At 38.3% G+C, this 12287-nt stretch overlaps 1 protein-coding gene across 8 annotated transcripts in view; it reads right to left on the bottom strand.

The window, feature by feature from the left end:
• The window catches only part of LOC138743351 (electrogenic sodium bicarbonate cotransporter 1-like), an 86686-nt gene that overhangs the window by 21933 nt on the left and 52466 nt on the right, over nucleotides 1–12287 (bottom strand). For 2 of the 8 annotated variants that reach the window (XM_069898574.1, XM_069898572.1), the window contains exons 16-18: nucleotides 11924–12102; nucleotides 9770–9842; nucleotides 9594–9662 (exon numbers count right to left, since the gene is read on the bottom strand). In XM_069898574.1, the coding sequence (XP_069754675.1) occupies nucleotides 9594–9662; nucleotides 9770–9842; nucleotides 11924–12102 (321 nt within the window). Of the gene's footprint in view, nucleotides 1–7998; nucleotides 8331–8377; nucleotides 9012–9593; nucleotides 9663–9769; nucleotides 9843–11923; nucleotides 12103–12287 lie in introns of those variants that run through there. The other 6 variants (XM_069898579.1, XM_069898578.1, XM_069898576.1 and 3 more) reach the window with 5 other exon arrangements.

A 12287-nucleotide genomic window follows, 5' to 3' on the forward strand; every position in this document is an offset into this window, starting at 1 on the left:
AACCTGCAAAGTAACTATACTTGAAGCAAAGTTAGCAAAAAAATTAAGAAAGGGAAATAGAATATAAACAGAAAACAAAAGAAACAGTATGGCAAAACCAATTATGTGCAGAAGACATGCCATAGATTTGAATATAAATGGACTGCACCATAGTCATGCATGTGTTAACTTCCACATATCAATTCTGCTCAGCAGAGGAAAGGAGCTTTCCATCAGAAAAGAAACCTGACAGTTCAGTGTTTTTAATAATTTACATACATCTTGGTGACAATTCCACAATGAAACAGTTGTACATTGGAAGCAAATTGCCATCTTAGCTTTTTGGCCAGAGTAGGGATGAATAATGACACAGGGAGAAGGCCCTTCCAGTCCATGAAACCCTATGTCACCCAATTTAGAGAGTGGGAGGAAATTAGAGCACCTGGAGAAAACCCATGCAGGTAACGGGGAAAACAAACAAACTCCTTTCATACAACGCCGTATTCGAACCTAGGTTGCTGATCCTGTCAGCGCTACCATTAGGCCAACTAGGCAGTTGCCTAGTCCACAGACCTCACAGGAGAGCTGTTGAAGAGATTCCAACAGCTCCAGCACCTCTGCATCATTAATGACATGATTCTGACTAATGCGCATAGGCATATCTAGGGTATGGCAGATATGGCATGTGCTCTGGGTGCCACTTGAGGGTGGGGGGGGGGGTGAGGTGTCACTGAGCAGTTCTCCAAGTCTCAGTAAAGGACTACATTTAAAAATACATGGAATTAGATTTTTTAAATTAAAATAGTGCTGGAAAGTTCAAATCAGACCTACATGCAAAATATTTTTTTTAATTGCAAGGATAGTACGAAACATGATGTGGGGTGCATCTGGTCCTGGGCCAGACCCCAAGTTGGTAGAAGGCTCCAGCACCGTGCACCTCTTTAATTTTGGGCCCAAGGATGGCAGCAGCTCCTTACAAGACGGCAGAGTCACCAAGGAGCCCTCGCCCAGGATCCAGGACATTAACACTACTCTGGAACCTGGGATCCTCAGCAACCCTTCGTGGCGAAGAAAGAGGATTCAGAGCAGGACAGAGACAGTGCCTGACCCATCAAGAAACTGAAAACCAAAAAGGTAACTTCTCTTTCTGTAATCTCGTTTGCTGTTGGATTTCCATGTGTGGACGTGAACAATGTCTGGTGATGAATAATGCAAGAATAATGATATCTGCTACAATTTGAAAGCACCTCCGCAATGATGGTATGGAAGAATTTGTGGTTCTATTGAGGCTCGGGTATTATCATGGCTTGACGTGGGGCTGCTGTTCAGCCCTGCAAAATGGCAACCTGGTCTTAAAGTGTGATCGTGCCACTGAGGGCAAGGGGGAGCAAAGGAGCTGGGTGCAGATCGGAAGGAGTGAAGATATGGGAGGGCCATGGAGTCTGTTGCGGAGTTCCACCATTCAGCATTGATTGGTCCGGAAGCAGTGGTGCTAGAGAGGCATCTGCAGGTACAGCCTGGGGAAGGGTATTGGGAGGGACAAGGGGGGGGGGTGGGTGGAGAGGGGGGCCAGTGGCTGGGCTGGGATGGAGAGGGAATTGGTGCATTGGGAGATCCCTTCAGCATTGAGAGGTTGACATGTATTTTTGAGCATATATTTCAGTAATGTTATCTAAAAGATGGGTGTCAGATATTTGGACAGGGGCACAATTTCATTGCTTGCTATAGGCGCTATTTTCCATAGATATGCCAGCTAAAGTTTTATACGTATACGCATTAATCTGGTAAGGCAGAGGGAGGAAGTGGTGCAGTGAACGTCAAATGACACATCCGGTATTGCACCCAGTGCTCAGCCCAGTCAGTGCACTCCCCATCCCCGCATTCAGACTGGCCTAGGGTACAAAATAGTCTGGAACAGGCCCTGGGTGCTGTAATAATGTTGCACTAATTGCTATACTAACCGTGCTGCCAGAACAAGAAAAATTACTTTAAAAATATGGAGTGTGGGTGTGTGTGTTTAGAGGAGATTGAGAGAAATGGTGCATTGAAGGAATAGGGGGAAAGTGAAACTAAATAAATTGTGCAGGAAGCCCTGCCCTGAAATTGCATCATAGAAATATTTCACTTGAAATAAATGGACACACCCATTTTATTCCATGAGTCACATTTGCTTACTGCCACACATGTTGCCATTCTGTAAAAAAAAAAGAGAGGGGGGTACCTCTATGAGTAAGTTCCACTTATTCTTGCATCCACTTCCAGTTCAATTTAATTTTTAATGATGATAATTTCTAGGGTTGCCTATTAAATTTTTAAGGATTAATTTAAAATTCATTTCTAAGTTTAAGTTACAGTGAGCCTTTGTTTCACCCAAGAGAGAATCAGTGTTTTTAAATATCATCCAAACATGCCCTTCAAAATGATTTGGATGAGGGGATTATTAATAACTTAAGCAAATTTGCAGATGACACGAAACTGGGTGGCGGTGTGGGGTGTGAGGAGGATGTCAGGAAAATGCAGAGGGACTTGGACAGGTTGGGGGAGTGGGCTGCTGAATGGAAGATGACGTTCAATGTAAGCAAATGTGAGGTTATCCATTTTGGGGGCAATAATAGGAAAGCTGAGTATTATTTAAATGGAGACAAGCTAGGGAGTGGGGAGGAGCAAATGGATCTGGGAGTACTTGTTCACCGGTCACTGAAGACTAGCATGCAGGTTCAGAAAGCTGTGAAGAAGGCTAATAGCATGTTGGCTTTCATAAAGAGGGGATTGGAGTATAGGAACAGAGACGCCCTTCTGCAGTTGTACAGGGCCCTGGAGAGACCCCACCTGGAGTATTGTGTCCAGTTCTGGTCTCCAATTTTGAGGAAGGACATACTAGCTATAGAGGGTGTGTAGCGCAGATTTACAAGGTTAGTTCCAGGGATGGCGGGGTTGACATATGCTGAAAGGCTAGAAAAACTGGACTTGTATCCGATGGAGTTTAGAAGGATGAGGGGGGACATGATTGAGGTATACAAAATCATCAGGGGGATAGACAGGGTGAATGAAGTCAGATTACTTGTTCCCAATGATGGGGGAGACGAGGACTTGAGGGCATAGTTTAAGAATACAGGGTAGGCCCTTTAGGACAGAGATGAGAAAACATTTTTTTACCCAGAGAAGTGTGAATCTGTGGAATGCTCAGCCACAGAGGGTGGTAGAGGCAGATTTGCTGATTATGTTCAAAAGAGAGTTAGATAAGACGCTAGTGGGCAAAGGAGTTAAGGGTTGTGGGGAAAAGGCTGGAAAGGGGAACTGATGGTAGTGATCAGCCATGATCTGTAAAATGGCGGTGCTGGCTCGACGGGCCGAAGGGCCTACTACAGCTCCTATTGTCTATTCACACTGGCTTTTGTAAAATGCAATTCATAAACTTAATGGAAATAATAAACTGAGCTGCAGCAGGAACTCGAATCTTTCTTCAACTAATGGTGAAATGCAGATCCTCAAGAAATGTTCCCACTTATAAACCCCTAAGTTTGCTTTGAGGATTTATTGTTGCCTTTATTAACATTTCCATAAATGTGGAGATCACCGTCTGTTATTGTTTGATCTGAAACTTAAGAATAAAGAATTATAGCTGCACTCTACTCATGATTACTTGAAGCCGGTTCCTTATCTATATTTAAGAGGGAGTTAGATTTGGCCCTTGTGGCTAAAGGGGAACAGGGAGTATGGGGAGAAGGCAGATACTGGGTACTGAGTAGATGATCAGCCATGATCAAAATGAATGGTGGTGTCGGCTTGAAGGGCCAAATGGTCTCCTCCTGCACTTATTTTCTATGTTTCTATGATAATTAGGATCCAAACATTAAGAAATCTACAGCTATATATTTTATTGTGCTGTTAAGAGAGAGATCGAAAAAGACTATAACTTAACAACAGCACAAATATTAAAATTGAAATGATTTTGACTGTCAGTATCTCATCAATTATGATGTATCACTAAAATATGTTCTATTTGATAATGATTCTGTGTTCCTACACAGAAAATATTATGTTTAGCCTAGTGAAAAACCAATAATTCCTCCATAATATGTTACTTTGAAAAGCAATAAGTTGTATTTTCCTTACTGATAGTTAGCAGTAAATTAGGAATATCACAATATGCCTATAGCCTACTAACCTGAATCTACAAGTTTTTCCTTGAGTCCTATTGATGCTTTGAAGATGGATTGAAGTAAAAGCAGTTCATGATAATATTGCAATAACTGAAAAGAAACTAATTTCAGTTTCAACAGTTAAAACTTAATTCAGAACTCAGAATAGTTCAAGCAGTTAATAGCATCAAAAGGATGGGGAGATAAAGGAGAGGTCATCCAAAAGATTAAGAGTTTGCAGTTTAATGTTAAAATATTATTTGTTGAATTCAGATAAAAAGGACAAAACAATTTTGTTGAAACATTATGCTAAAGATACCAGAAACCATCAACACCAATTCACCACAGTATCACAAACCGACACACAATTCAAAAAGTTCCAGCAAATTATCTGTAAGTGCTAAAGTAAATCCTTCAGTTGATTTTAATTTCTCACAGGATCAATTCAAATTCCCCATTTTATTTTCTAGCTCCTTTTAAGGGTATGAATTACTCAGCCTCCATGAATAGAAAATTAATGACCTTTCCAATGCACGTGTAAATTTACAAATACTGCAGCAGCATTTTAAAATGGTTTGAAGGATCAAGTCATAAAAAGTAAATACAATTATTTTCAATTGCTGATTCCTCACTATCTTCAGACTGAATAAAAATAGCAATGAAAATAAAAATGATATGCAGGCAAACATCATATAAAGCAATGAGAGTGCTAGGCAGTATTTACTCCAGAAATATCTTGACGGTGCATTTATTTGAAAGGTAACTGTAATTATTTAGAGTGGAACTTAGGGAGATTGGAGATATTAATCATCCCATCCTGATCCTATTTAAATGTTGTGGAATGTTTTTCTCAGATGTCTTTAGAGTACACTTGTGTGTTTTAAAAGACTGGTGTGTATGAGTTGTTGGGCATTAACCTAGCTAAAAATATTTCAAAGTTTTAAAGAAAAAGTTCAGTTTCTGGGTTAAATTTATTGTGGAACTCCAAAATTAACCCTATAGTTTCCATGTTGTTGCCAATGTTTTGAACAAGAAGGGATAATGGTTGAAATGGAACCCTGTCATATTTTGACTTCATCCTGCATACCCACATCTTAAACTTCCATACAACCTTGTATCTCATTCTATTCCCCTGCTCTTTGCTCTAATTTAACAAATGAATCATTTAATGACTGTTCTGTACTATCTTTAGTAAATGTAAACCACCGTTTTCTGAAATGTTAGTTCTATTTCCATCTCCACACATTCTGCTTAACCGTTTGAATATTCCTAGCCTTTTCTGTGTTTAATAACTCTAATCCCACTGTAATCTCAGATATGTATGAGATGTCCACTGGTCTGCTTGCAAAACAACCTCATTAACTGCATCTTGGTACTTGGTCCAATAAATGAACCTGATACATCATGAAAATGGCCATTTCAGTGCATCAACCAACCCATTCACACTAATTCTTCACTTAATCCTATTTTATTCTTTCCACATATCCATAAACTTCCTCCAAATTCAACTATTGTACCATTGCATAGGAGTCATTGAGGAAGAGTAATTCTTTGCAGCTTCCTCTCTCCCACTGGGAAAGAGTAAACCTTTGTTTCAGGAAACCATATCCTGAAATGGAGTCCCCTTTTCTCTCAGGCAACCTTTCCAACACAAAGTTGAATCTCGCCAGTGTTCTGCATTTGAACCCAGTCTTTTTCAATTCAGGGAGGATGATGTCTTTTCTGAAGGTGTTTGTGGACACAAAACATTTTTTTTTTCCATTTCCTCTCATCTTTTTCGAGGGTGATTGAATGGGTGGAGGGTTCAACAAATTGCTTTTTGTTTGCACAACAATATTGTACATTCATTACTTTTTAATCCATTCACGTTATTGCATTTTGTAGGAACATGGGAATTGGATTAAAAAAATAAATCTGTAAAAGAAAGTATAATACTACAGCCAATTGTTAAAAATTGTCAAAAGTGGTAGAGAGAGATAGCCAAGATGGCTGAACCAATACAATGCACAATATTACAGGAAATAGAGAATCAGGAGGGATAGCATAAAGACTCATTCAAAAACTAAAAGAATGTCAGAGGCAATAACACATTGTTAAAAATAATAGAAGTGGAGTGAACGAAAGGACAAGGGCCTAGAAATTCAGATACATCAAAAATAATTTTTTTTCCCTAAAGTGGAACACAATTGCATCTACTTCAGAGTCAAACGTTATCCCTCTGGAAATTTGAGAGGCACTTTTGGTCATGAATTTTCCTTGTGTATCTGTCTGTCTTGATTCCACATCAGACAATCACAAAATAAAATAATTTCTTCTGCATCCAGGGAAATAAGTGCATTGTGCTGAAGAGTACTACCTTTGGCAGGAAGAAAAAATAAGGAGAATGTGTACAGTTAATGGCAGGAAGTAGTGATATATTGAGAGAGATATGTAGGCCAAGGTCCATAGCTTATTGAAAGTGGCCACACAAATAGAGTGGAAAAGAAGATGTACGGTATGCTTGGCTCCTTTGAGTGGGGCATTGAATAGAAAAGTAACAAGGTCATGTTACAGCTATGTAAAACTTTGGTTAGGCTGCTCTTGGAATACTGTGTGTAATTCTGGTTGCCCCATTACATTAAGGATGTGCAAGTTTTGGAAAGGGTACAGAAGAGGTTTATTGAGATGTGGTCTGGTTTGAAGGGTCGGAGTTCTGCGGGTAGATTAGATAAACTTGGGTTGCCTTTCTCTAGGGCACAGCAGGTTGAGGTGTATAAAAGTCAATAAAAGCATTGATAGGATGGATATTCAGAATCTTTTCTCCAGGGCAAAAGCAACACTGGAGGAGATGTGGTTAAGATGAAAGGAGTTTTACTGGGCAAATACTTTTACTAAGAAAGTGGTAGGTCCTGGAAAGGACTGCTAGGAGTAGTGGTAAAAACATACAAAAAATAGCATTTAAGAGGCTTCCAGATAAGGGAATAGGGGGATATCAATCAGGTGCAAGCAGCAGCAGAGTTTTCATTTGATTTCAACATTGTGTTTGAACATAGACTTTTGCAGCACAGATGTGCCAACCTATATAAACCTACTTCACCTCATTCTCAACCTCACAGCCCATAATCCTTCATGCTTGATATATCTATTTCAGGTCTTTGAATGTCCCTATTGTACTAGCCTCCATCATCACACCACGCAATGCATTCCAGAAAAGAATGAATGTACCTCTGATGTCTCCCATAAACTTTCCTCCACTCATCTTAAACATATGGTCTTTGGTATTTGCTATTGCCACCCTGGGAAAAAGTTGCTGGCTGTCCACCCTCTCTGTACCCCTCATAACATTAAATCATAATTTTATGTTTGGCATAGATGTGAGGAGAAGGGCCTGTTCCTGTGGTGTATTATTCCATGTTCTACGATCTGTAACAGTTGGCAGGGCTGGAGTAATAAGTTGACATGATGGGCACTATGTTATGGGACATGAAGAAAATGGGTCAGCGCCTCTACTTGGGAGTTTGCAGAGGTTTAATATGTGTAGTGGTAAGTATGCTGACTGGTTGCATCATGGCTTGGTATGGGGACACCAATACTCCTGAACAAAAACCCCTGCAAAAGTAGTGGACACAGCCCAGGACATCACAAGCAAAACTCTCCCTACCATTGAGAACATCTACAGGGAACACTGCCATCAGAGACCAGCAGCAATCATTAAGGATCCACACCACCTAGCACACATTCTATTCTAACTGCTACCATTAGAAAAGAGGTATAGGTATCACTAGACTTGCACCACTAGGTTCAGGAACAGCTGCTACCCCTCCACCATCATACTCCTCAACAATAAACTCAATCAGGGACTCATTTAAAGATTCACATTTGCACTTTATTGATTATTTTTCCTCTCTGTATTGTACATTCAGTTTGTTTACATTTCTTTATTTGTTTACATGTGTACATTGTGTACAGTTTTTTTTCTGACATCACCAATAAGCGGCAATTCTCCATCGCCGGCAGGTAAAAGAATCTCAGGGTTGTATCTGAAATCTGACGTCTCACAAAAAACAGAGTTCAGATCAATAAGTCATTTTTGGATCAACAGTCAGTAACCAGTAGTGTGTCACAGGTAATCAGTCTTGAGCCTCAACCAATTACTTGGATCAAAGAACTGAGTGGATCAAATTTCCAATGATAGATTGGTTAGCAAGTTGTGAAGAGGGCACAAAAAGCCTGCAACGGGATATAGATAGGTGAAATAAATAACCAAGAAGTTGGTTGATGGAGTTTAATGTGAGAACATGGTTATTCATTTTTGAAAGAAGAATGAAAAAAACAAATTATTAAAATCCAGTGAGACTATAAAATGTTGCATGACAAAAGTCTTAATGCATGAAAAAGAAAGTTAGCGTGAAGGTGAAACTAGTAAATAGGGAACATAATGAAGTGCAAGTGAATATGGAAGTTTACAGAGCATTGGTGAGACCGTTCCTGCACACTTTTAGTTTTAATACTCGCATGGGAGGTTTGCAGAAAAGGTTCACAAGACTGATTCCTAGGATGAAGTGGGGACATATAAAGAGAGGTTGAGTAGGTTGGGCCTAAATTCATTGGAACTGAGAAAAATGACATGATCTTTTATTGAAAATACAAGACTTTGAGGGCATTGGTGAGAGAATGTTTATAAAGAAAGATCATTGCCCAAAGGTCATAAGGAATAGTGAACAAAGTGAAAAAAATCAAAAAATGGGGAAAGCCCTATAACTGGAGCCTTTCTCTTTCCATTTCAAGCAATATCTGCAAAATCCAAAGTGCTTTTATCTTCTTTCCTAAATTAAATGCTGATATGTGCTCTTGCTGCTATTCCAGGAAAGCTCTCCTCTCGCTGCAGTTTAGACAAATCATTCCCCTAACCTTGGTTAAAAAAAATAAATGTACACAGTAGTTACAATAACCATAACCTCCCTGCTTCGATCCAATGCTTGATTTCTTCTATTGTCTTTTGATTGTCACAATTTGTTTGTCTGGTATTTTTGATCATTTATTTGCAAATGCAATCTCTGATAAACAATGCACAGAGCCACGAAACAGTCTGATTACTTTTTTTTATAATTGGGACTAAAATTTTCCAATGCCCTGCTGACAAACATTCATTATTCAAACACTCAGTATTCAAACGGAAAGGCTAATTATTGTCAAATAGAGATAAAGAACTCCGGCTTTATTATCCAAACAAACTACCTGGACCATTTCTTTGCTTTTCCTGCCCTCCCTGTGAATGTTACGTTTAGTCACCTTGGTTGTCACTTCACAGCTACAGCTGCTAAATCGAAAGAAGAGTGCAGTACAAAACCATGGAGCTGCCAGTAAACACTGAAAATCTTCTGAAAGTTTTTGAAATTATTTCAGCAGGTCAGCATAATGGAGGGTTTAGATATGATTCTCCTTTAAGGTGACAGCTTATAATGTTTAGAAATTAAATGCAATCATGCTTACCTGAACACTGCTGAGAGCAGATGCACCCATGTACATAAAGATTCCGTACAGTACTGGCATTGGCACATACTGAGGAACAACATAAATTCAGTTATCCATTATTTTTTAAAGTTTTAACCACCACTAAGTAATTTAAATTTGTAATTAAAGTATCAATGGTGTGAAATTGATGCTACCTTTAAAATCGGAGCCAGGAAGACAGACAAACCAATGAGAATAAAAATAACCAGCCCAGTCACTCTCTGTTCCCTGCAAAACATATTAAAGTGGGATTAAGGAATAAATTTAACTTTAGTAACAAAGAGGAACAAATATCTTTTCATCCCTGGAGTAGATTCATATAGATGGAAATCTGCAACACAAAATAGTTAATGGCAACAATTTGGATAATGCAACTCATGCTTTTGTGTGTAAAATGAGCACCAAAGGATCCCACACATACTCTCCATTTTACTGCACATCACTTTGGTCAGGATTCCCTAAAGAACTCCAAGTTATCTGCTTCAAACTACCATTAGTCACATTATTAAAGAAATTATGGAAAGAGCATCTTTTTCAGGCCCTTTGCTAAATTGATTGGTGACTGATCACATACTCAGAGTTCTCATTCAAAACGTAGAAAATGCCATTGTTTTCAAGGACATCAATTGAACTGCCACCAAGAATACACAAAGAGACAGGAGGAAGTAAGTTGCTCTTGGCCATGCAACCTCCCACTCCTCCTTAAGGGGTTTATGCAAAGCTCTCCTCTTGGTCCAAGATTTTGTTAACTGTCCTGATATCTCCTTACAAGGCATAGCTTTACACAGTCAATTTTTCTTTGATTGAACTTTTTGTGAAGAGCCTTGTAATATTTGCCACCTTAAAAGTGGTGTATAAATACAAGTAATCATGTCATATTGTTGCTTCAAAATTTTAATTTCCTTTTGTTTCTCAGTTCTGTAGACAATGTTTGGTTACAATTCCACAGAAAACAGACATACTTTGAGAACTTATGTAGCCGAGCATTCTTCACAAGTGAGTTAATAGAGTGAATGTTATTAAATTATTTTATTTTGGAAAATCTCAGAGCCATTATCAATCCTGCCTTCAGTTAAGAAATGTCTCCAAAAGAGGCAAATCTGTCTGTCAACCAAGGAATACATTATTTGTCAAAAATGCCTTTCTGAAAATTGATTGTATTTCATGTTTTTGAGTAGTGTGTGTCTTGTTTATCTTCCTGCCTTTTTGTTTTCAGTACATTATTTGTCCAACTTGTTTTAGTTTGTAGATATTGAAATGTCAATTTAAATGGTAAGTTAATTTAATTTCATCTTAAGCTGCATGCATTGGCCCATCAAGAAATAAATTTTGGTCTTCAAAGATAACACTGAACAACAAAGGTTTTGCTTCCTGAACACTTTTGGGTGTATTTTTTGGATGTTGGACTGCTGATCATGAAAATCACATTATAATTTTACTATCATGTACCATTTTTTTTTAGATATAACCGATTTTTGTGATTTCCTGTCATATTTTGTCTACTTCAAGATACAAAACCATGAAGCGCAACGTGTCATTGAAAATTTATCTTCTATATTTGCACTTGGACTTCTTCCCTGCTGATCTTGGTGCAATCATTAACGGACATGGTGAAAAGTTTCACCAGGACATTGCGGCCATGGAAAAGTAGTATCAGGGCAACTGGAATCCATCCTTGCTGGACACAAGAGGCATCAGATGCTGAGTACAAATGTTAATCAGCCACAAAACATTTTTAGGTCAGTTGAACTAACGAAATGTATCAGCATCATTATGCTATTAAACATGCTGAATTCAATAAAAGTTCATTAAATTTTTCTCCAACTTCCTACATGATACAGCAAATCTGAAATTATCTTTGTGTTCAACTTGAAGTTGTCTATCATAACCCCAAATTAATTTTTCAGGAAGCAAACCTTTTGAACAAATTGATGTTCAATATAAACAAGAAACTTCATGCAAATTTTACATTTATCAAGAAGCATTTTTTTTTAAAAAAGATCAGGAATTAATTGTTAATCAATGCACCAAATGGAGTTCTCAAAAGCCTACATATACTTAGGGAAATAACTGTCCAGTCATCAAACAAAAAAAAGCTTAAGTGAAACATTATAATTAGTCTGTGAATTTCAGGTACAACTGTTACGGTTCAGGACTTTGCAGACATGGATGTGATTTGTTCATAACACAAAAAGCACAATTCCACTCAGACAAGTACAGTACATGAAATCATCTGATAACAAGTATATGTATAAATGTATTTGTAACTATCACTCTCTATTAAATCCTCAGAATATTGCTCAACATACCTCACTCCCATAAATGTGGGTTCTATACCAGGGGCAGATTTCTCAGTCTCCATTTTCAAGCTGTCTATGTGCGCAAGGGATATTACAGTTGCAGACACGTACCAGGGCAGAGCCATGAATGAAGTAGGAATCAAAAGGAGAGCTATCCAGAACAGGTCTAGGTGAAAGCCAGCACCTTTCTGTGGGGTAATTGTCACAGTTTGAATTGAGGAACAAAAGACAAATTAAGAATTAAATATGTTCAAAATATTTTATAAGAGTGCTGATCTTCACTTCCATTTCTTCAAAACATAAACTATAATCTTCTTTTGGAACAGGGTAGTGATTCCCTTCACAATATTATAAAAAAGAACAAACATTTGTT

Source organism: Narcine bancroftii, chromosome 9, assembly GCF_036971445.1.
Source record: "Narcine bancroftii isolate sNarBan1 chromosome 9, sNarBan1.hap1, whole genome shotgun sequence".
NCBI classification, from domain to species: Eukaryota; Metazoa; Chordata; class Chondrichthyes; order Torpediniformes; family Narcinidae; genus Narcine; species Narcine bancroftii.